The following is a 24145-nucleotide window of genomic DNA, read 5'->3' on the forward strand; positions in this document are numbered from 1 at the left end:
GTATGTTTCCTACATAGTGGCAATTCAAAGTGCTTTAGATAAACACAGGAAAACTTAAAATATGGAGAATACAAAGACAAAAATATAAAGAAAAATAAAAACATAAGTACATTCCTGAGATCTAGTGCTTCAGAAAGGCTTTTGCAAAATAGTTACAATTAAAAATAAATACTTCAAACCTCTAAGCTGTCAATCAACCCTTGGGGTACCCATGCTAGCAACATTATTAAACTTCAATAGTTGATAAAGCTTAGGACAACACTTAAATGAACTGGAGTCACTTCCAGTACTCTAAGTAAGGAAGAGCAGCAGAGTTAAACTACGTTTAATTAAAAACATGGAATTAAACAAAGAACATACAAGTTAATAATTATTCAATCATAATTAATAATTAAAATATCATACTACTAAAATAAAGGTAAACTACAGTAAGTAAAAAGATCTGAAAGTCACAGTTGAATGGATATTTTTCAGTGTTTTTTAAAGTGGCCTAAAAGTTTAAATGGACCAGATACATCAATCCAGGCCTAGAAACTCAGGTTCAGACAAAACTGCCTGTACAAAGTAACAGTGACAGGAAACAGTCATTCAAAGCAAAACTATATAAGGACATGAGGATGAAATGCTGTGTGTGTCTCTTCTTTGTGCTCTTTTGGGAGTTTTTCCTGTTTCCTGAGTGTTTTTACCACACAGATTCACTTGCATGTTTTAATACAATAAGAAAAAGTGAAATGAGTTACAGCAACACAATTACTATGTATATTCGTAATTTACTTGTTTACACAATAGTTAAACACACACACACACACACACACACTCAGTCATAATAATCTGTGTACTTACACACTATGCTATCTCACACAAACACACTGAGGAGTCTTCAGACACATAGAACCCAGCGTAGAGCGGCTCAGTGAAGGTGGAGCTGAAGGTGTGTAAGTGGGTCAGTGTATCAGGTGAGACGCTGTAGAAGGACAGAGTGCCAGCCGGCCAGTCCAGATACACCCCCACTCTCCGGGACCCGGGAGGAGGAGGGGCACGTACAGGCATTTCTAAACTATTGTGTCTGACAGAGTGACTGATATCAGAGCCATACTTTTGCTCATCACAGCAAATCAGAATCCAGGACAGTTCATTACTTCCACACATCTCTACACCTCTTCCGTCCCTGCTGATTCCTCTGTAGGACACAGAAACACCAGCCCTGTCCCCACTCCACTCAGCCTCCCAGTAACAGCGTCCAGTCAGACTCTCCACACTCAGGACCTGTGGGCAGTGTTTAAACCTGTCTGGATGATCCGGATACGGCTGATCTTCTCTCACACTCTCCACCTTTCTGTTCTCCTCAGACAGAGAGAGACGAGTGTGTGCAGTGTTTGGATCCAGTGTGAGATGAAAGGCATCTACACACACACACACACACACACACACACACAGTGTGTGAGAGGGAGAGAAAAATAAAGCTCTAATTATGTTTAATTTGTGTGTGTTAACAGAACTGTAGAAACTGTAGACAGAACTTACATTTCTTTAGGCCTGGTTTCATCATGATCTTTCCTCTATGCTCCATCCTAAAAACACACACATTTCTTTGTATTATATTCTCATATTATATAGTTTGACCACTGACTTCTATTCTAATGTAATACAGAGTTAATTACAGGTAGACACTCTCGCTGACCACTGACTTTATGTTTATTTGGGTTTATTCTTATGTTATATAGAGGTAATTACAGGTAGACACTCTCACTGACCACTGACTTTATGTTTATTTGGGTTTATTCTAATGTTATATAGAGTTAATTACAGGTAGACACTCACACTGACCACTGACTTTCTGTTTATTTGGGTTTATTCTAATGTTATATAGAGTTAATTACAGGTAGACGCTCTCACTGACCACTGACTTTCTGTTTATTTGTGTTTATTCTAATGTTATATAGAGTTAATTACAGGTAGACGCTCTCACTGACCGCTGACTTTCTGTTTATTTGGGTTTATTCTTATGTTATATAGAGTTAATTACAGGTAGACACTCTCACTGACCACTGACTTTATGTTTATTTGGGTTTATTCTAATGTAATATAGAGTTAATTACAGGTAGACGCTCTCACTGACCGCTGACTTTATGTTTATTTGGGTTTATTCTTATGTGATATAGAGTTAATTACAGGTAGACGCTCTCACTGACCGCTGACTTTCTGTTTATTTGGGTTTATTCTAATGTTATATAGAGTTAATTACAGGTAGACACTCTCATTGACCACTGACTTTCTGTTTATTTGTGTTTATTCTAATGTTATATAGAGTTAATTACAGGTAGACGCTCTCACTGACCGCTGACTTTCTGTTTATTTGGGTTTATTCTAATGTTATATAGAGTTAATTACAGGTAGACAGTCTCACTGACCACTGACTTTATGTTTATTTGGGTTTATTCTAATGTTATATAGAGTTAATTACAGGTAGACAGTCTCACTGACCGCTGACTTTCTGTTTATTTGGGTTTATTCTAATGTTATATAGAGTTAATTACAGGTAGACACTCTCACTGACCACTGACTTTATGTTTATTTGGGTTTATTCTAATGTTATATAGCGTTAATAACAGGTAGACGCTCTCACTGACCGCTGACTTTATGTAGACAGTCTCACTGACCACTGACTTTATGTTTATTTGGGTTTATTCTAATGTTATATAGAGTTAATTACAGGTAGACAGTCTCACTGACCACTGACTTTCTGTTTATTTGTGTTTATTCTAATGTTATATAGAGTTAATTACAGGTAGACGCTCTCATTGACCACTGACTTTCTGTTTATTTGTGTTTATTCTAATGTTATATAGAGTTAATTACAGGTAGACGCTCTCACTGACCGCTGACTTTCTGTTCATTTGGGTTTATTCTTATGTTATATAGAGTTAATTACAGGTAGACACTCTCACTGACCACTGACTTTATGTTCATTTGGGTTTATTCTAATGTTATATAGCGTTAATAACAGGTAGACGCTCTCACTGACCGCTGACTTTATGTTTATTTGGGTTTATTTTAATGTTATATAGAGTTAATTACAGGTAGACACTCTCACTGACCACTGACTTTATGTTTATTTGGGTTTATTCTAATGTTATATAGAGTTAATTACAGGTAGACGCTCTCACTGACCGCTGACTTTATGTTTATTTGGGTTTATTCTTATGTTATATAGAGTTAATTACAGGTAGACGCTCTCACTGACCACTGACTTTATGTTTATTTGGGTTTATTCTAATGTTATATAGAGTTAATTACAGGTAGACACTCTCATTGACCACTGACTTTCTGTTTATTAGGGTTTATTCTAATGTTATATAGAGTTAATTACAGGTAGACACTGACCGCTGACTTTATGTTTATTTGGGTTTATTACGATGTCATGTTCTAATTTTTAACTTTATTATTACTTATACACAATTTTATCAATAATATTATGGTTATATTATCTCAACTATTAACTAACTACCTGCCTGGCCAAGAAAGTCCAGCAGTGACCTCACTTCCTGTGAAGGATAAAAAGCATGAAAAAGCAAAAATGCCTTCTACAGGGGGCAGTAGAGAGTGTCCTGACCCGCTGTCTCGCTGCCTGGTATTGAAACTGCACCTTGGACTGTAGATAGTGAGAATGTCTAGGAAGATCACCAGGCTCTTTCTAATCACCACTGACACCACCTTCCAAAAACAAGCAGAACTGTGTACGATTCCAGCATCACTAGGCTCTGAGTCTGTGTTCACCGCCACTGACTAGTTGTTTAACTGCTGCACAGTGTCAAAAAGATTTAGTTTAATCTTTCCACAGTCCTGTGCAGTTGTTAGGGGTTTCTAATGTCCTCAGAAATATCTTTTGAGAAATTAAAAACATACTAATAATGATACTAAATAAATAAACAGTGGCCTCGGATATGTATGGAAAAAAACAAATTACCTTTTGTTTAGCTATATGATCTAGAGTGAGATTTTATGATATGTATGATAATGAATGTTTAGGAATGTGTGACAAAGTCCTCTATGTATCTTAAAGGATTGTGGGTCAAATCGCACTGTACTTGATCCTCAAACATCTTGGGTTTTGACCATTGCTGATGGGTGTGAAGATGCAGGACAGTTTTTACTTTGTATATTTTAATTCTGGTAAAGGTTCAGAAGTATATGTAGCATTATGACACATAAGGTATTTAATAGTTTAATGCTTATTAACTGATATGCCAAAAGTCATATAGCAGTCAAATATCAGTATGTCAATTGATTAACCGCGCAGAAATTGCATCCACATTTAAAGCATAGGCCCCACATGCATATTCCACAGGTCAGAGTTCTTTAGCTTTCATGGGACACGGCAAATGTCATGGGACACAATACTGGCTCTTGCTCCATGACGTTTGGCATGTCAGTGTATGAACACAGAAGCACAACTTCTGTAAAAGAGGCCGAAACATACAAACAGTAAAACATTTAGCACCATAAATTCTTGTGTATGCAACTGATGGCATATATACCTAAGTGTGTCCAGTTTACAGTGTGGGTCCTGCAGTAGATCAGAGAGCAGCTTCATTCCAGACTCTCCTGGGTGATTATAGGTCAGATCCAGCTCTCTCAGGTGAGAGGGGTTTGATTTCAGAGCTGAAGCCAGAGAAGAACAGCCTTCCTCTGTAACCATACAACCAGATAATCTGCAGAACAGAAGGAAAATATATTTACACAAAGCAACAAATGTCTGCAGAGCAGTATACAAACATTTATGGAGCACTGTAATCCAACATGTAAATCCACATGGTGAATAATTTATTTATTGTATTGCTGGCGGTTTTGCATCCTTTTGTAGTGCAAGATCAAAGAGCAAAACTGTCAAACACAAATTACAAAATGCAGAGCAATTTCTGGTCCTGATTTAGGAGGCCAGAAGTCTTCTTATTTACAGTAACATTTTCTGTGATTGTGTCAAGATCAATTTTTGTGACTGGTCACCTGGGATAGTCTCTTTCTGCTTGCAACAGGAACTTTGTATTAGTTTCTTGGTCTGATCAGCAGGATTTGGGAAAGTACTGACATATCTACACTGTGAGGAGCTGGAAGCAATCCTGTTTTGGCAGTTTTGTCTACCCAAGAACTGTTGTACTGTTGTACAGTCCAGAAGACAGACTGTTGCAATGCGGCTTGCATTTCGCCTCATAGCATCTTGTCCAAACTTGTCAACCCGTGTCTTGGAATCATGATTTGTTTGAGTAGGAGCACCCTTGACTTCCTCATCAGTAAAGTAAAGGTTTTTAATTTGTTTATTGTTTATTATTCCCCAGCACGAGATACATAGAGTGCTTTGCAAAAGTATATATATATATATATATATATATATATATATATATATATATATATATATTTCATTTTTTGGTGGATGGCCAGTGCTAGGTTTGTTGTGGTACCATGTTCTTTCCATTTAATGTTAATGGATTTGATGGTGCTCCGGGGGATTTTTTTTAAAACCCAGCCCTTACTTATCTTTCTCTACAACTTTGTCCCTGACTTGTTTGGTGATCTCCATGGTCTTCATGGTGTTGTTTGGTTAGTGTTGCAGCCTCTGGGGCCTTCCACACAAAAGGTGTGTTTATAGTGACAGATGATGTGACACTTAATCAGACTGCACAAAGGTGGACTTCATTAGTGACTTCATTTCACTAAGCATGTGACTTCTGAAGGTAATTGGTTGCACCAGAACTTTTTAGGGGCTTAATAGCAAAGAGGGTGAATATATATGCACATGCCAGTTTTCAGGTTTTTATCTCCACCGCAGAACGGTTTTGACAGCTTCTGGTGCTACAATCACTTTTCACTCAGGTTACCATCTGGGCACCATATAAATAACAGGAAATCTGTGTCTTCCTCAGGAACCTTCGCTTGGTAGAACATTGAATCTGCTATTACAGATACTTGATTTATGAGTGTATTGGTGAGGTCAGGTCTCTAAAGCAACTCCCAATTTAATGATACACCCTGAAATGAAGATGTGCAATCAAAGACCATGCAAATCTTGATGGTGGGGGATGTACCACACCTTGCCATCTTGCTTGAGGTGTTCTTAAGGAACCGCAGATGCATAACCATTTCTCAATCATGCTCTTCATGAGGTTCATGTAGTGTTCAATGAAATCCTGATTCCTTTTCAGCTTTCTCAAAAGGCTAGCGGCTGCTAGATTTCACTTCTACGGCCACACCAAAAAAAAACCCAAACCTAGTTGACCCATTTCTACCTAGAAGTCATGGGCTAGAAGTACAAGAAGTGCTCTCTATCTAGTATTGTGTGTCAGTAACAGCTTCCTTGTGTAAAGACCAGGTAGTCTTTTGTGTTGCGGCTATAAGTAAAAAAACAACAACACAGTGCTCTTAGTGGGTACTCACAGTGGGTCAAATGACCGGCTGTTGGTTCTTCTAGGAATCAGAAGGTCAAAGAAGGGGCGGCGCTTCTAGTAAAAAAAATTAATTCACATGAAAATGAATTACCTGAGTGTCTCCAGTTTACAGTGAGGACTCTTCAGTCCAGCAGAGAGCAGCTCCACTCCTGAATCCTGCAGGTCATTGTTACTGAGGTCCAGATACTTCAGGGAGGAGTTTACTGATTGTAGAACTGAGCAGACAGGTCCACAGTTTTTTTCACCAAGATTACACAAAGCTAGCCTGCAAAGAGAGAAATGAAAACTCACTGTACAACAGAGTTAGTCATGTATGTACAATGGCAGTGGCAGTGGGTTCTTGGGTCTTCTTGCTGCAATGCTCTGAGGTCTATTCAGATGTTCTAAATGTTTAAGTGGAGACGCTGCGGGAAAACCCTCAACTTGCTTCTCTTGAGGTGGTCCATTGTGGATGTTGAGGTGTGTTGGATGACCCATCCAACCCAGTGTTTAACAGTTGTGGATGTATTCCTAAAGAAATTTTGAACCTTTGTTTTAAACATATCTTTGCTCATTATGGCCAAAAAGGTTCTATTATAAAATGGATAGTTTAGGTCCTAAGATCTGATTGGCTGATCCATGTTTGAACCCGTTGTAAAATACACTATATACGCACACCTACAACCTACAACCAACATTTACATTTTATATTAATGCATCAATGTCTTAAACACAGTCAATTAGCTAGTTTGCGGCATTCTAAAATGAAATGGTTTTTCTATAGCATGTGTGCATTAGCGGTAGCTTCTCCTCCCTCTTACTCTTCAGTGCTGGTTTAAAAACAAAGAAAGGTTCTCCCACTGTTTCATTAAATTCTATTCAAACAGAGTGATATCTGAATTACGTCAGATAAAAACCCTAAATACACATGAAATCATTGTGATATTTTGTTTCATTAAGCTACACTACATTATTATAGCTATACCTTGATAAACCTTCGATGTTGCCTAGCAACATTTCTCACTTTTAACAGACTATGCTGTGTGACAGAAAAATATTTAATTGTGAATGGGTTTTTTTATTAATACATTCATGATTTGGAAATTGGTGTACTTTACAATATTTTATGCTGACTGCTGATTTATAAAAGTGATAAATTTGTGGTTTATTGCATTATTTTAACATCATCAGTCCACAGGATCTGTTTCCAGAATGCGTCTTTCTATCAGTCCTACCAGCAGCTCTCTCTGAAAGTTCTCTTGGTCTTCCAGACCTCAGCTTGTCCTCCAGTGTTCCTGTTAACGGTCAATTCTTCCCTCCATGTGGAACTGAGGAACCGGCTCCTGAGAACACTCTGCTGTCTCCTCTAGTCTCCTCCTGCTCTGTGGAGCAGCAGTTAGGGTGATGTTCAGAGAGCTCAGCAGCTGCTCAGAGGAGCTCACGGCTGCTGAGTGTTGGGACGAGGTTCGAGGAGTTTTTATAAAGCTTTGGATTTTGCATCACCTGGTATTTGACGTGACAGTGAAAAAGGCATAGCCCTAACAAGCTAAAAGAACTCAAATTTCTAAAATGCCAAATATTTTGCATGGTGCTCATTTCTTTATTTTCTCATAAAAAAAAATTATAAGTGCAATAATAATGTATTACTTTATATCTTTTTAAGGATGAGTCCCACATGAGCATGTTAGCTTGGCAAAATCTGAGAAGGTTTACCTGAGTGTCTCCAGTTTACAGTGAGGACTCTTCAGTCCAGCAGAGAGCAGCTCCACTCCTGAATCCTGCAGGTCATTGTTACTGAGGTCCAGATCTTTCAGGGGGGAGTGTGGAGATTGTAAAGCTGATCCCAGAGTTTCACATGCCTTTTCACCAAGCTTACAGTTAGCCAGTCTGCAAAAAGAAAGAATGTTACAACATATACAAACATTAGCATCTTACTATAGAATCTCAAAGGATTAGCATCATGCGTTTATCATACGATTAGCGTCATTCAATTAGCATCATACGTTTGCTTATTGTACCACCTTTCATAATTTTTTATTCTTATTAATATTTAAAAATACATTTACAGAAAGCTCACCTGAGTGTCTCCAGTTTACAGTGTGAACTCTTCAGTCCAGCAGAGAGCAGCTCCACTCCTGAATCCTGCAGGTCATTGTTACTGAGATCCAGATACTTCAGAGAGGAGTTTACTGATTGTAGAACTGATGCTAGTTTTTCACAGGAGTTGGTAGTGAGGTTACCACCAGCTAGTCTGCAAATTAAAGACAATTTAAAGGTCATTTAAGCATTGCTCTTCATGTCCAGCTTTTGTGTAACTTTGGATTATGGTCGTCATGCATTCCGTTTACACAGAATATTTAGAGCTAATGCACTAATGCATAATCCAAGTAAAAGAGTAAAGACAGATAACTAACAGAAGTAAAACACAATATACTATGTAATACTAGTAAGTGTGCCACCATAAGCCACTAGACAAATGCTTCATTACACCTGTGCAAAGATTCTGCAGTCTCTGGAACTGTACTGCAGTGTTAGAAAACTGTCTACCCAAAATAACTCCACTAAATTAACCTTTTGATGATGGTGGTGGAGAGGGTATTCAGCTAGACGGAGATTTGGTGGCTGCAGTTCAGGTCAGTCTCTTTGTGTATGCCACTGATATGGAGAAGATTATAAAGAATTAATCATCTGAACAGATCAGTGCTTTCCACATATTTGTTGAGCAGTGTCTGCGGTTTTACACCACTGACCCTCAGATCTCCATTATTTTTTTAATGAGGTGTTTCTGCACTGCAGACCTGCCGTATTACCTCTCTCTCTCTCTCTCTCTGTGTAGCTGTGGAAGGACTGTTCTTATGGACACTGATCACATCCTTACTGTCATTCTCAGCTAATTAAGGAACAGCTGATCTTCTATGTTTTTCCTTTCATATTGCACTAATACACAAACATCACTCTAACCTAATCTCCAGCCATGCTCACTAATATCATTTCCACAGATCTGAAACTCACAGGTCTGTTAGTCAGTGAAACACTGGTCAGGTAAGCACCACCTTCATCTAAAACAAAGACATACTGGGCCTGGTCAGTATTTTTCTACATGTCACAGAGCACGGTGGGATATTATCAGCTTAGTTCTATCATGCAGTAAATTCGTCTAGAAGCATCTGCTCTCGTTAAGCTTCTCCACTCATTTATTCAGGCTTTCTCCTCCGTCTGTAGCTACTGTTCATTCTCTCCAGCCAGACGCTTCCTGTACAGCAGTACTGAAACTTCACCATCAGCTCAGTTTAGGATAGTTACTGGACTTTTCTACAGTTCACTGGGCTGTTATAGTTCACTCAAAGCTACATTTCTGAATTACACGCTACATATTCTGGGTATTTTTACAATGTTCTGATAAAGAGGTGTTTTGAGCTAAACTACACCACCTCTGCTTATTTTTTCTATGTAGAAATAATTTCATTCATTAATTCACTCCTACCTGAGTGTCTCCAGTTTACAGTGAGGACTCTTCAGTCCAGCAGAGAGCAGCTCCACTCCTGAATCCTGCAGGTCATTGTTACTGAGGTCCAGCTCTTTCAGGGGGGAGGTTACTGATTGTAGAACAGAGCAGATCACTTTATAGGAGTCCTCAGTGAGATAAGAGTTAGCTAGTCTGTAAAAGAATAATGAACACAGAACACTGTCCAGTTTAATAAGGGCATGTAAAGTGGGCAGAGGGGGTACTTGCTGATCTGTTACAAAATACACTTCCAGTTATTTATATTAAATTATATTTATGATCAGCTGTTGATAAATATATAAACACAGTGTTAAATTAATGTAGATCTAATACTCACAAGGCCTTTCTGCAGACACTCACTGCTGGAACCAGTCTCCTATATCCCTCCTCTGATGTGTTGAATTTCTTCAGGTCTAGTTCATCCAGAACCTCCTCTGAGGACATTAGCATATAGGCGAGTACTGAACACTGTCCAGGAGACAGCCTCACGTCTGAGTGTTCCTCTGATTTCAGATACTCCTGAATCTCTCTGGAGAGAGACTGGTCCTTCATTTCAGACAGACAGAGGAACAGGTTGATGGATCTCTCAGTTGAAAGACCATAATAATATCTGATCTTAGATCGATATTCATCAAATTTGATTACTTTCTTGATGTGTTCTATGGTTTTCTCCATGTTGGTGTGAGTGGGTGTCAGTAGACCCTGTAAGATTCTCTGATTGGACTCCAGTGAGATGCCCATCAGGAAACGGAGGAAAAGATCCAGATGTCCATTTTCATTCTGTATGGTTTTATCCACAGCTCCACACAGCAGCTCCTCCAATTTAAGGTTCTCAGACCACTCTACACGCCATGTTCTAAACCTATCTAGAACCTCCATGTTCCTGATCTGGTAGCAGTGGAAAACATAGAGAGCAGCCAGGAACTCCTGAAAGCTCAGATGAACAAAGCAGTAGATCTTCCTCTGGTAAAGCACACACTCCTCCCTAAAGATCTCAGTGAAGATCCCAGAATGCACTGAGGCCTCAGTGACGTCAATGCCGCTCTCTCTCAGGTCCTCTTCACAGAACATCACATTGCCCTTCATCAGCTGTTTGAAAGCCAGTTCAGCCAGTTTCAGAAGCTGGGTTCTGTTGGATTCCAGCAGTTTCTGTGGGTCTCTCTCCTCTTCCTCCTCATACTTCTCCTTCTTCATGCTGGTCTGAGTGAGCAGGAAGTGGGAGTACATTCCAGTCAGAGTTTTAGGGATTTCTGGATCACTGTCTTCTTCCATGATTCTCTGAAGCACAGTGGCTGAGATCCAGCAGAAGACGGGGATGTGGCACATGATGTGGAGGCTCCTCGCTGTCTTAATGTGGGAGATGATCTTCTGGGCTTGGTCTTGGTCACTGATCCTCTTCCTGAAGTACTCCTCCTTCTGTGGGTCGCTGAATCCCTGAATTTCTGTCACACGGTTGATGAACTGAGGAGGGATCTGATTGGCTGCTGCTGGTCGGGAGGTGATCCAGATGAGGGCAGAGGGAAGCAGATCTCCTTTGATCAGGTTTGTGATCAAAACACTCACTGATGATGTCATGGTTACATCAGACACTTTCTCACACTCTCCAAACTTCAGTGGAATTCTGCTTTCATCCAGACCATCAAATATGAACACAGCTTTACACACATCATAGATCTTTGGCTCCAGATCTTTGAGCTCAGGATGGAAGACACACAGAAGTTGATGAAGACTGTACTGATCATCTTTAATCAGGTTCAGCTCCCGGAACGGAAGAACAAACATCAGCTCTACATCCTGATTGGCTTTTCCTTCAGCCCAGTCCAGAATGAACTTCTGCACAGAGACAGTTTTTCCAATCCCAGCAATGCCTTTAGTCAGCACTGTTCTGAGCTTCTGGACCTTTGGCTCTTCATCTTCAGTCCTCACACCTCTAATGTCCCCTTCTTCTGCTCCTCCTTTAGGACCTTGTAGAGGTTTAAAGATATCTAAGCAGTTGATTGGAGAGTCCTGTAAGTATTTGTGGGATGTTTTCTCCTTCTGTAAAACCTCATGTTCTTCATTCACTCCGTCACTCTCTCCCTCTATGATGTAGAGCTGAGTGTAAATCCTGTTCAGGAGGGTTTTGTTCTCTGGAGTTTTTATTCCCTCACATAAGATCTCATACTTGTTCTTCATGCTGGTTTTGTGTCTCTCTAAAACCTTGTGCAGAACATCATCTGTGGGTTGACTGGATTCTTGCTGCAGGTCTCTTGTTCCTCTTCGTTCTGGTAAGAGCTGCCTGATGGAGATTAAACACAAAAAAAAAATCCAGGATTGATTCAAATATCCTTTGTAACATCAGTTCCACTTCCTACATAAATTTATGGAAGAAAAGAGCTGACATATTTTGTTTCATTGGTTTGTGTTTAATGCTCTTCATAGTACAGAGTTCTCATTATGGAAACGGATGACCTATTGAACACTTTGGTTGGACTGTGGGGGACAGTTCTAAACTGCTTTAAATCTGACCTGTGTTTAAGGATAATGTTGGCAGTTCATTTTCATTTGTTGCCACCATAAATTAGAAGACCACAAGGTTCTATGCTAGGATCTGTTCTTCTATGGTAGAAAGTAGTATTGTAGTTAAATCAGGACTATATATACAGGTAATCAATGGAATAAAACCTCTCTATCATCCTTTTTTTTCCTCACACGTTTGTTGCACAGTCATGTGTGTTAACGAGGCAATAAAATATTGATCATGATTGATATGGCTTTAAAGGGCTTTAAATGGGGCATAACCGAGGAGTGCTACCCACACAATTCCTGTCAACAAAACTTTTCACACTTTTTTAGGTCCACTAAATATAATACTTTGGTCATCTTGCACGGTTAATAACACCAGAACCCCCTTCCTTAAACCTAGAATCCACGCACATCTTCTACTGAGATTTTATTTTTACTCAAGCTCTCTAGGATCTTCCCAAACCAAGTCACAAGTAGACCAAATGCAACTTTTAAAATCTTCACCAATATCTCACTGGTCAACTAGATCCAGCAATGACCAAAAAAGTTCAGAAGGTGTACTGTCTTTGAAGTTGTTTGTGGAATCTTTTATAGTAAACAGCAAAAATGGCGGTGCCCCCTCTCACAACCATAACTTCAGAATTCTGAAAAATAGGATCTTTTTCTGCTCTTCAATAAGAGTGTGTCTTAACTTATGATCATAAACCTGTCAGCTCTACCACAGGATCTGCTATGAAACCCTTGGCCTTCCCTTCCTTATACAACTGAGACCAGGTCGCCACACAAGAAAAGAAAACCTCTTTCTCAAGACAGGGATGCTACACGCCTGAATGACGCCATGGTTAACAGAACATTAACTCCCTCTACTGGATAGGATCCCACAGTGACAGCCAGTAATTAACTCATCTTCGCCACCTAACCCTCTCAATAAGTCAGAAGCCCTAAAGGACATTGTGTCTGACAGATTAACCAGTTCAGCCATCATTACAGACTGAGCTGCACCAGGATCTATCAACAGCAGAACCAGAATCTCCATGTCCTCCTCAGAAACAGCCAGTCTACCTGAAGACAGACACATGGAAGAGTTCACCCTAGTTAAAGAATCTAACTGCCCAACTTCTAACTTCTGACTAGAGCAGGATGGCTCCCCTTGTGAGAATAAATCCCAGTGTAACAGAGACTAATTTACCTCTACACCTCAAAACATGTTTAATCAAATCTGACCAACTTTCACCTGAAGTGTTTATGGTAAAGAAATTAAAAATTAAATTATGGTAAAGGGATCTGTGTGTGCTTCTTGTTCTCCTCACCCTTGGTCAGAAGGTTCAGGTCCACCACTGAGATCAGGAGGTTGATGTATGGACCTGTCACTCTTCATAGACACGCAGGTCGTAACTGGAGAACTGTCTCTTTGGGTTTCAGTCCTGCTGATATTAAACACAGAGAAAAACACCAACCATTACAGTGTGATGGAGAACATGTACAGTGCTGTGAAAAGTATTACCCCCCTTTTGTCCAAGTGAGTGATTTTAGATCTTTATACAGAATGTAATATTAGACATAGAGAACCTTTTCAAACACTAAACACATTATACATCATTATTTCACTTATTTGTAGAACTGCCTAACATGAAAATCACTCATGTAAAAAGGTAATGCCCCCTTTACTATTAGTAACTCGCCTGTTGACAAGTAGCAGCAATAACTGCAACCGACATGTCCTTAAATTGCATGGGAGACGTCCTCGATACTTTGCTACAGTGGCCTTCCATATATTTGGGCAGTCCAGTCACTTGTAGGAAGATTCACCAATGTTTCTATAGTTCTCAATTTTCTAATACTGGTGCTCATTTCAGACTTGAAATAACTAAACAGTTTATTTTAGATCTTCTGGATCTTCTTTTGATCATGGCCTAGTGTGCTACATTACTCTGATGGTAAACCTAACACTGGCCCTAATCCTATGGGCAGACTATTCCAAAGCTTAAGCATATTTCAGCTCCTTCCAAAGATGCTCAATAGGATTTAGGTCAGGGCTCATAGAAGGTCACTTCAGAATAGTCCAGTGTTTTCCTCTTGGGAAAATGTTTCAAAATTATTGTCCACAGTAGGATTTTTTTCCCCAATTTATTTTTCCTACCCTAGGATTATGTAGGAGTGTGTGAAATATAGTTCTAAAGAGATAGTTCTGTATTAATTCCACATCAACAAATGTAAAAAAAATAATAATTAATTAATTAATTAATTAAATGAATAGGTTTGATGAATGAATGATGTTAGCTGTACTGAAGACCCACAGTGTAGTCAAAAAACAAGATTGTACATTTTCATGCTTTGATGTTTGCAAGAAACAAAATACAGTATAGATTTCCATAAACCAGCTGTTGCTCTCTGTCACACGTGAATTGTCCCCACTGTAGGAGCTTTGGAAATTATAAAATTAAATATAAAATGTTCCGACAGTTTTCCAGTGTGTGTGTGTGTGTGTGTGTGTTAGGGGGAAAAGGTAGCGATACAGAATTGCTTTAAAAAACCCTCTGACTGTAGGTCTTGCACACATCATCAGCGAAAGAGCGGCAAAGAATGACTGACTGAGAGAGAGAGAGAGAGAGACAAAGAGAGAGACAGAGAGAGAGAGAGAGAGAGACAAAGAGAGAGACAGAGAGAGAGAGAGAGAGAGAGACAGAGAGAGAGAGAGACAAAGAGAGAGACAGAGAGAGAGAGAGACAAAGAGAGAGAGAGAGAGAGAGAGAGACAGAGAGAGACAGAGAGAGAGACAGAGAGAGAGAGAGAGAGAGAGAGAGACAAAGAGAGAGAGAGAGAGAGAGAGAGAGGGAGAGAGAGAGAGAGACAGAGAGAGAGAGAGAGAGAGACAGAGAGAGAGAGAGAGAGAGAGAGAGAGACAGACAGAGAGAGAGAGAGAGAGGGAGAGAGACAGAGAGAGACAGAGAGAGAGAGAGACACAGAGACAGAGAGAGAGAGAGACACAGAGACAGAGAGAGAGAGAGAGAGAGAGAGAGAGAGAGAGAGAGGAACAGTCGTGTTTAATATGAGCTCCTGAAATTTCTACCTTTTTTCATTTTTAAAATGAGATAAAATTATAGAAAACAAACTGATTATAATTATAATATCGACAAAACGTCACTTCAGTTTAAAAATCATTTATTTCGATCAAATTAGACAGAAAAAAAACCAAGATAAGAATCAGACGGAGAGCAGCAAGCAGCGTAGCCGATAGCCGTTAGCCATTAGCAGCTCCACCCACCGCTGAGACCAACCACACCCGACTACACCAGGAGCAGAGAGCAGACAGTCCCACACCTGTGCCTCACACCTGCGCCCCACACCTGCGCCCCACACCTGCGCCTCACACTGGGGTAAGAGACCCGCTCCCACACAGCGACAGAGTCACAGACCGGAGACTCTTCTACACGGAGCACAGTCCAGCGTGGCATTCGGCTCTGTGCAGATACTTCACACACACCACAAAGAGAGGCATCTGCAAGGGCTGCCAGTTATACATCTTTGAGGATGCAGAAAAAGACTCAGAGAACAGGCTCCTAACAGTGAACCTGTACCAAAACGGCACAGTGATGGTGCAGGGGAGTGAAGACGCCCTGCTGAAGTTTGAAATGGCTTTTCCCAATCTCACAAACCTGGCCAAACAAGAAAGAGCTGAAGCCCCCAGCGAAGCCCCCAGCACAGCCCCCAGCCCAGTCCCCAGCCCAGTCTCAGTCAGCACTGCCCCGTCCCCGAGCCCACGCCTCCACTCCACTGTAGCTGAGATAAGGAACAGCCTCTCCTTACTGGAAGTGGAACTGGTGGAACTGAGGGAGCACATCCACACCCACATCACCACCAGGAAAGACATGAGCCTCCTCAGAGACCAGTACAGCCAGCTAAAGGTAACTGTACAAGAGCTGAAGGGAGATGTAAAGAATCTGCTACAGGAGAGAGAAGCACTAAACAGTGAACTGGCAAGCGTTCGAGACGACACACACAGAGAACTGGAACAAATTAAACAGCAACTGAAAACAGAAATCTGGAGCCTGAAGGAAGAGCTGCTCCAGAAAGACACTACGATAAAGAACCTAAACACACAGATCCAGACACACACTGAGCAGCTGAACACTGCACTCACTGCCAGCCCCTCACCATCCAGCCACACTCAAAAACTTCCTGCTACACAGCAAGACCCCCACAAGCCCCCGTCTGATAGACCGGAAGAGCTCCAGAAGCCTGAAGCAGAGGGAGCAGCAGGGCAGCAGAGCAGCAGGGCAGCCACCGTGGAGAAAGACACAGACATTGCCATTCTGATCGATTCAAATGGGAAATTCCTGCAGGAGGATTTACTCTTCCCAGGTCAGAAAACAGCAAAAATATGGTGCCCAAAAATAAAAGATGCCCACAGAATTCTCTCTGATTCCAAACTTAACACTGCCAAGTCTATCATCATCCACACTGGCACCAATGACCTCAGAACAGAGCAGGAGAGGGTAGGAAGACTGCTGTGCAGAGTAGCAGAGAGAGCTGCTGAGTCTTTTCCTAACGCCAAAATCATCATCTCCACCCTCCTGCCCCGCAAAGACTTCCACCCAGCCACCATCCACAAGATCAATGCAGACATCTCTAGAGGATGTGCCCTCATGCCTAATGTGCACCTGGCCCACCACTCTAACATCACCCCCCACCATCTCTACGACCATGTGCACATAAGCAAACACACGGTCAGAGAATTTGCCAGGACACTTAAAAATACCACACTTGGCAGACATTCCCCCTCAACACAGGAACACGGAGGAAGGTTCCCAAGACCACAACACAGCTTCAGGCACGCAGCCATCAGCCCTACCATCCACAAACACCTCCAGAGAGCCCAGCACCTACCGGGACACCATAATCCTCCTCACACCTCGCCACCTGGACCAGCCTACCGGGTCACACCGTCCAGACCAGCACAACGCCCCCCTCCAACCAGACCAGCTCATGTATTACCAGCAACCGGACCAGCACAACGCCCCCCTCCAACCGGACCAGCACAACGCCCCCCTCCAACCGGACCAGCTCATGTATTACCAGCAACCGGACCAGCACAACGCCCCCCTCCAACCGGACGAGCACAACGCCCCCCTCCAACCGGACCAGTGCACCGGCCTCACCCTGACCACGCACCCCGGGTAGCCCCCCTCATTCAGGACAGGGCCCTACAGCAGCAACGCAGCTATGCAGAGGTCCTTCGTGCTCCACAGAGCTCTACACAGATGGGTGAAATCAAACAGCTGCTACAGTACATCTGTGCAAAACTCCCATAGCTCATATATGCAGCACACTTAGACACTACTTCAGTCTTTTTCATTATAAAATGAACTTGTAGTGATCTTCCTGTTTTCTTTCTGAATGTATTTATTTATTTCCCCCCAATATATTCAGTATTAATGGATTTCTTTATTTATCTCATTTTAAACAGAAAAGGAGATTTACTATTAACATGGCTTCACTCTCAATTAGCATGTGGAACATTCAAGGTTTAAAATCATCAACATTTGGGTTTAAAAATCTAGATGAGGACTTTCAAAACAATATCAAAAACACTGATCTCCTAATACTGCAGGAGACTTGGTGTAGGACTGATACGACCACTCACTGTCCCCAAGGCCACAGAGAGATCATCATCCCTTCCCAAAAGCTGAACTCAGTGCGTCAGGGCAGAGACTCAGGAGGAATAATCATATGGTACAAAGAAAACCTACACAGTTTTTTAGACACATTGAAAATTGGGAAATTTTACATTTGGCTTAAAATAAAAAAGGCATTATTACCTATGAAAAAAGATCTGTTTCTCTGTACCATATATATTCCTCCAGCAGAGTCCCCTTACTACTCCGAAGAGACGTTCCCAGAGCTAGAAAAGGAAATATGCCATTTCCAGGCCCAGGGAAATGTGCTGATTTGTGGGGACTTCAATGCTAGAACTGGAACACAGCCTGATTATATTAATATAAAAAATGACAAATACATTAACAGTAATATGCCATCCATTACTAATAACCCTTCTTATGCCCATAGAAACAATCAAGATTGCACGGTCAACAAAAGTGGTAAAGACCTCCTGCAGCTCTGTCAAAGCCTGGGTCTGTACATCGTCAACGGCAGGTTACGGGGGGACACTTTAGGAAGGTATACATTTTGCTCACCTCTTGGGAATAGTACAGTAGATTACATCATAACAGATTTAGACCCTTTCTCTCTCAGCGCATTCACTGTAAAACCACTAACCCCTCTGTCTGATCACAGCCAAATCACTGTGTTCATTAAAAGAAGATAACAGCAGTGCACACACACAGCCCAGTAAGCTGTACAACGTCCGGAGACCATACAGATGGGCCCAAAACAGCACAGAAGAGTTCCAGAAAGCAGCTGCAAATCAAGACATTCAGACACTTTTAGACTCCTTTCTGGACACCACATATGTTCCCAGTAAAGAAGGAATCAATCTGGCAGTAAGAAATATGAATATGATTTTTGATAAAACAGCTAAAAAAGCACGATTAAAAAATAAAAACAGATCAAAACCCAAACTCAAAAAAGAAGACAATTGGTTTGATCAGGAGTGCCAAAACATGAGAAAAGAACTTCGAAATTTATCAAATCAGAAACACAGAAATCCAAACAATGCACACATACGCCTTCTTTACTGTGAAACACTAAAGAATTATAAACGTACACTCAGAACCAAAAAAGCTCAATATACATACAAGCAACTATCAGTAATTGAGGAGTCAATAAATACAAACACATTCTGGAATAATTGGAATAAACTTTAAAAAAAAAGATTATGAAGAACTGGCCATACAAAATGGAGATACATGGACAAACCACTTCCAAACACTGTTTAAAAAAATAGAATTTGACCCAAATTCAGAACAAAGCAAGATAAACAGAAAACTAGAAAAATTTGAAATAGCAATTAAAAACAATCAAAATCCTTTAGACTTCTCAATTACTGAACAAGAGCTTAAAGACAAAATTAAAAAACTAAAACCAAATAAAGCATCTGGACCCGATGGCATCCTGAATGAGATGCTAAAATGTACCAGTTCAAAATTTAATTTGGCCATATTAAAACTGTTCAATTTAGTCCTGAGTGTAGGTCACTTCCCTGAAACCTGGAACCATGGACTGATAACACCAATCTTTAAAAATGGAGATAAATTTGACCCTAATAATTACCGAGGCATCTGTGTGAACAGTAATCTGGGGAAGCTGATGTGCAGCATCTTAAATTCTAGAATCTTAAACTTCCTTATGAAGCACAGTGTCTTGAATAGAAGTCAAATTGGGTTTCTACCAAATTACCGCACCACTGATCATATTTACACCCTACACACCCTGATTGAAAAACATGTCCATCAAAATAAAGCCAGAATATTTGCCTGTTTTATTGACTTTAAAAAAGCATTTGATTCTATTTGGCACCAAGGATTATTTTACAGACTTCTAGAAAGTGGTGTAGGGGGTAAAACATATGATCTCATTAAATCAATGTACACAGGAAACAGGTGTGGAATTAAAATCGGTAACAAACAAACAGATTCTCTCTCTCAGGAGCGCGGAGTGAGACAGGGCTGCTGTTTAAGCCCAACCCTATTCAACATTTATATTAATGAACTGGCCAAAATACTAGAGGAGTCCACAGCTCCCGGTCTCACTCTGCACGACTCAGAGATCAAATTCCTGCTCTATGCAGACGACCTGGTCCTGCTGTCCCCCACAGAGCAGGGTCTACAGCAGAACCTGGACCTGCTGGAGCAGTACTGCCAGACCTGGGCCCTGGTAGTAAACCCCAAAAAGACAAAGATCATGATATTTCAAAAAAGATCCAGATCTCAGGGAACAAAACACATATTTCTATTAGGCACACAGGAAATTAACCACGCCTCCAACTACAACTATTTAGGCATCACAATCAGTTCCTCTGGAAATTTCCACCAAGCAGTGAATCAGCTGAGAGAAAAAGCACGCAGGGCTTTCTACGCCATAAAACGTCAAATTTGTGCAGAAATTCCAATTAAAATTTGGCTAAAAATATTTGAGTCAGTAATAGAACCTATTGCCCTTTATGGCAGTGAAGTTAGGGGTCCGCTTACCAGTCAACAATTTGACAAATGGGACAAACATCCAATTGAGACTCTGCATGCAGTATTCTGTACAAACATTTTAAAGGTGCACAGAAACTCCACCAACAGCAACACCAACAGCAACAGCAACACCAACAGCACCGCCTGCAGAGCAGAATTAGGCCGATATCCATTAATCATTAAGATACAAAAAAGGGCAATCAAATTCTGGAAGCATCTAAAAATGAGCGACCCAAACTCTCACCATTATAAAGCTCTGCAGTACCAAGAGTTGAGCAAAGACAATAGTCCCCTCACTCAGCTGGTCCTGAGCTACAGTTCTACACTAACACACGCTAACACTCAACAAGCTCAGAACCAGAACATCAGTAAACTAATCAGAACAAACCTAATTACAGCTCACTAGAGAGACAAATACATCACCTACTGGGAAACTGAGGGGAAACCTGAGCACAGTGACTGACCCGAAACTGAGGACCACCCTGACCAGGTACAGACTCAGTCAGCACAGCCTGGCTATAGAGACTGGCAGACACAAAAGATCCTGGGTTCCTCAGGAGAAGAGAACATGCCAGCAGTGCCAGCTCAACAGCACAGAGACAGAGCTGCACTTCCTGACAGAATGCCCCAAATACACCCAGCCCCGCCAGCAATTCTACACCCAAACACACCCAGACCCGCCAGCAATTCTCCACCCAAATACACCCAGCCCCGCCAGCAATTCTCCACCCAAATACACCCAGCCCCGCCAGCAATTCTCCACCCAAATACACCCAGCCCCGCCAGCAATTCTACACCCAAATACACCCAGCCCCGCCAGCAATTCTCCACCCAAATACACCCAGCCCCGCCAGCAATTCTACACCCAAATACACCCAGCCCCACCAGCAATTCTCCACCCAAATACACCCAGCCCCACCAGCAATTCTCCACCCAAATACACCCAGCCCCGCCAGCAATTCTCCACCCAAATACACCCAGCCCCACCAGCAATTCTCCACCCAAATACACCCAGACCCGCCAGCAATTCTCCACCCAAATACACCCAGCCCCGCCAGCAATTCTACACCAAAATCAGCCACAGATACCCCAAATTCCTCAGCCTCTCCGACCCAGAGAAACTGCCCTATCTGCTAGGAGAGCATAGAGAGTGCTGCTCACTCGCAGCTCAGTACACCCTCGCCTGCCACCATCAGAGAGACAGTGAGTGACCATATCAGCTTCTACACACTGACCACCTTTTTTATTATTTATTTATTTTTTTTTTATTTTTTTTTATTTTTTTTAAATGTTAATAGTTCAAACTGTTCAGTCATGTTTCATCTGTTCACATTTCACAACTTTCCTGTAACCTGTAGCTTTGGCAATACAAATGTAGCTCTATTTGTCATGCCAATAAAGCCCCCTGAATTGAATTGAATTGAGAGAGACAGAGAGAGAGAGAGAGAGAGAGACAGACAGAGAGAGACAGAGAGAGAGAGAGAGAGAGAGAGAGAGAGACAGACAGAGAGAGACAGAGAGAGAGGGAGAGAGAGAGAGACAGACAGAGAGAGGGAGAGAGAGAGAGAGAGAGAGAGAGAGACAGACAGAGAGAGACAGAGAGAGAGAGAGAGAGAGAGAGAGAGAGAGACAGACAGAGAGAGACAGAGAGAGAGAGGGAGAGAGAGAGAGAGAGAGAGAGAGAGAGAGACAGAGAGAGAGAGAGAGAGAGACAGAGACAGAGAGAGACAGAGAGAGAGAGGGAGAGAGAGAGAGAGAGAGAGAGAGACAGACAGAGAGAGAGGGAGAGAGAGAGAGAGAGAGAGAGAGACAGAGACAGAGAGAGAGAGAGAGAGAGAGAGACAGAGAGAGAGAGAGAGAGACAGAGACAGAGAGAGAGAGAGAGAGAGAGAGACAGAGAGAGAGAGGGAGAGAGAGAGAGACAGAGAGAGAGAGAGAGAGAGAGACAGAGAGAGAGAGAGAGAGAGAGAGAGACAGAGAGAGAGAGAGAGAGAGACAGAGACAGAGAGAGAGAGAGAGAGAGAGAGACAGAGAGAGAGAGGGAGAGAGAGAGAGAGAGAGAGAGAGAGACAGAGACAGAGAGAGAGAGAGAGAGAGAGAGAGACAGAGAGAGAGAGAGAGAGAGAGACAGAGACAGAGAGAGAGAGAGAGAGAGAGAGAGTGAGAGAACAGGTGGGTGAAATCCATGCTATGCTGGTTCAGACACGAAACACGAGACCCACCGTCCACTATTCGGGCTCCTCTGTGTCTGTAAGGAAACGACGCATGACTCTGATCATCTCAGGCTATACAGACCAGAACAACCCTTACAGAGTTCAGCTGGAGGTGCGAACGGCTGAGGCTGTACGTCAAGAAAGCCCTGTGTGAAAATGAAGAGGAGCAGTGATTCACTCTTTCACTGCACTCGAAAATGAGACCGAGAAGATCATTGAAGGTTCGCTGCTGGAATCTGAACTTTTAGACATAAAACGACCCGTCACTTTTTGACCCGTAAGTAAAACGTTTTTTGTTTGTTTGTTTGTTTGTTTGTTTTACCTTCATCGGCTTCCATAGTTCATCTGTAAGAGATGACTTATGTTTGACGATTCAAATCAGAGTAATCACGTCCGATCCTTTCAACTCTTTTCTTTCTCTGTAACCAGCGAGAGACAAGCGCACCTGCATCGACTGCGACGTACCTGGGTCAGAGCACTGCTGACCAGTTAACGGCTAAGGACCATGAAGTTGAAAACAACAAATGAGAAGCAAAACGGCACTGGAAGTCGGGTCGGTTCACCCCTTACGAGGGATATACGTAAAGATGACCAACCTGACATCCTCCGGGCGCGGCGATGATGATGAAACCGCGGTGAGCGACGCATCTGAGGATGCAAAAATTGTGGATGTTTAAGAATCGGAGGTTGATGATGATGATGAGGTGAAGGATGCCTGAAAGGTGTGCCGGTGCGTTTCCTAGATGTGTTAAAACAAAAGTGGTTCAGCGTTCTGGACGTAAAACCATGCTTCTGGAGTTTGGAGACCAGCCGGATGGATATGTAATGAGTACCACCAGCTGCGAGATGATTTGACGGCTGAAGAATCGACTATCCGACTATCTTTTCAAAAATCACTTTGATTTGTATTTATACAGTGGAGGAAATAAGTATTTGATCCCCCACTGATTTTGAAAGTTTGTACTCTGACAAATAATTAAATAGTCTATGAGTTTTATGGGAGCTTCATTTTAACAGTGAGAGATGGAATATCAAAACGAAAATCTAGAAAATGAAATAATATTTAAATAAAAAATCATTGAGGGAACTACATACTTGATCCCCTAAAAACCATGACTAATGTGGACTCCCTCAGACCACTGCGCATCCTAATCTCAGTGAAGTCCTTACCTGCATGAGAGACACCTGTCCCAAATTGTCACCTGTGTAAAAGGCCCCCTGCCAAGAGACTCAGTGCCACTCCAACATCTCCACCATGGGCAAGACTAAAGAGCTGTCTGAAGATGTCAGGGACAAAGTTCAGAATCAGAATCAGAATCTCTTTATTTCACCAAGTATGTTACACATACAAGGAATTTGTCT

At 41.7% G+C, this 24145-nt stretch overlaps 1 protein-coding gene across 1 annotated transcript in view; it reads right to left on the reverse strand.

Moving 5' to 3' along the window:
* Nucleotides 1-24145, reverse strand: part of LOC140555809 (uncharacterized) — a 59649-nt gene continuing 35504 nt past the window's right edge. Inside the window, 13 exon segments of the mRNA XM_072679127.1 lie at nucleotides 1-1403; nucleotides 1525-1571; nucleotides 4539-4712; nucleotides 6535-6789; nucleotides 8136-8309; nucleotides 8500-8673; nucleotides 9907-10080; nucleotides 10265-12205; nucleotides 13743-13856; nucleotides 15754-15904; nucleotides 16895-17128; nucleotides 17285-17315; nucleotides 17428-17592. Of these exon segments, the coding sequence (XP_072535228.1) occupies nucleotides 847-1403; nucleotides 1525-1571; nucleotides 4539-4712; nucleotides 6535-6789; nucleotides 8136-8309; nucleotides 8500-8673; nucleotides 9907-10080; nucleotides 10265-12205; nucleotides 13743-13856; nucleotides 15754-15904; nucleotides 16895-17128; nucleotides 17285-17315; nucleotides 17428-17592 (4191 nt within the window). The 3' untranslated portion in view covers nucleotides 1-846.

This window comes from Salminus brasiliensis, chromosome 5 (assembly GCF_030463535.1).
Source record: "Salminus brasiliensis chromosome 5, fSalBra1.hap2, whole genome shotgun sequence".
NCBI classification, from domain to species: domain Eukaryota; kingdom Metazoa; phylum Chordata; class Actinopteri; order Characiformes; family Bryconidae; genus Salminus; species Salminus brasiliensis.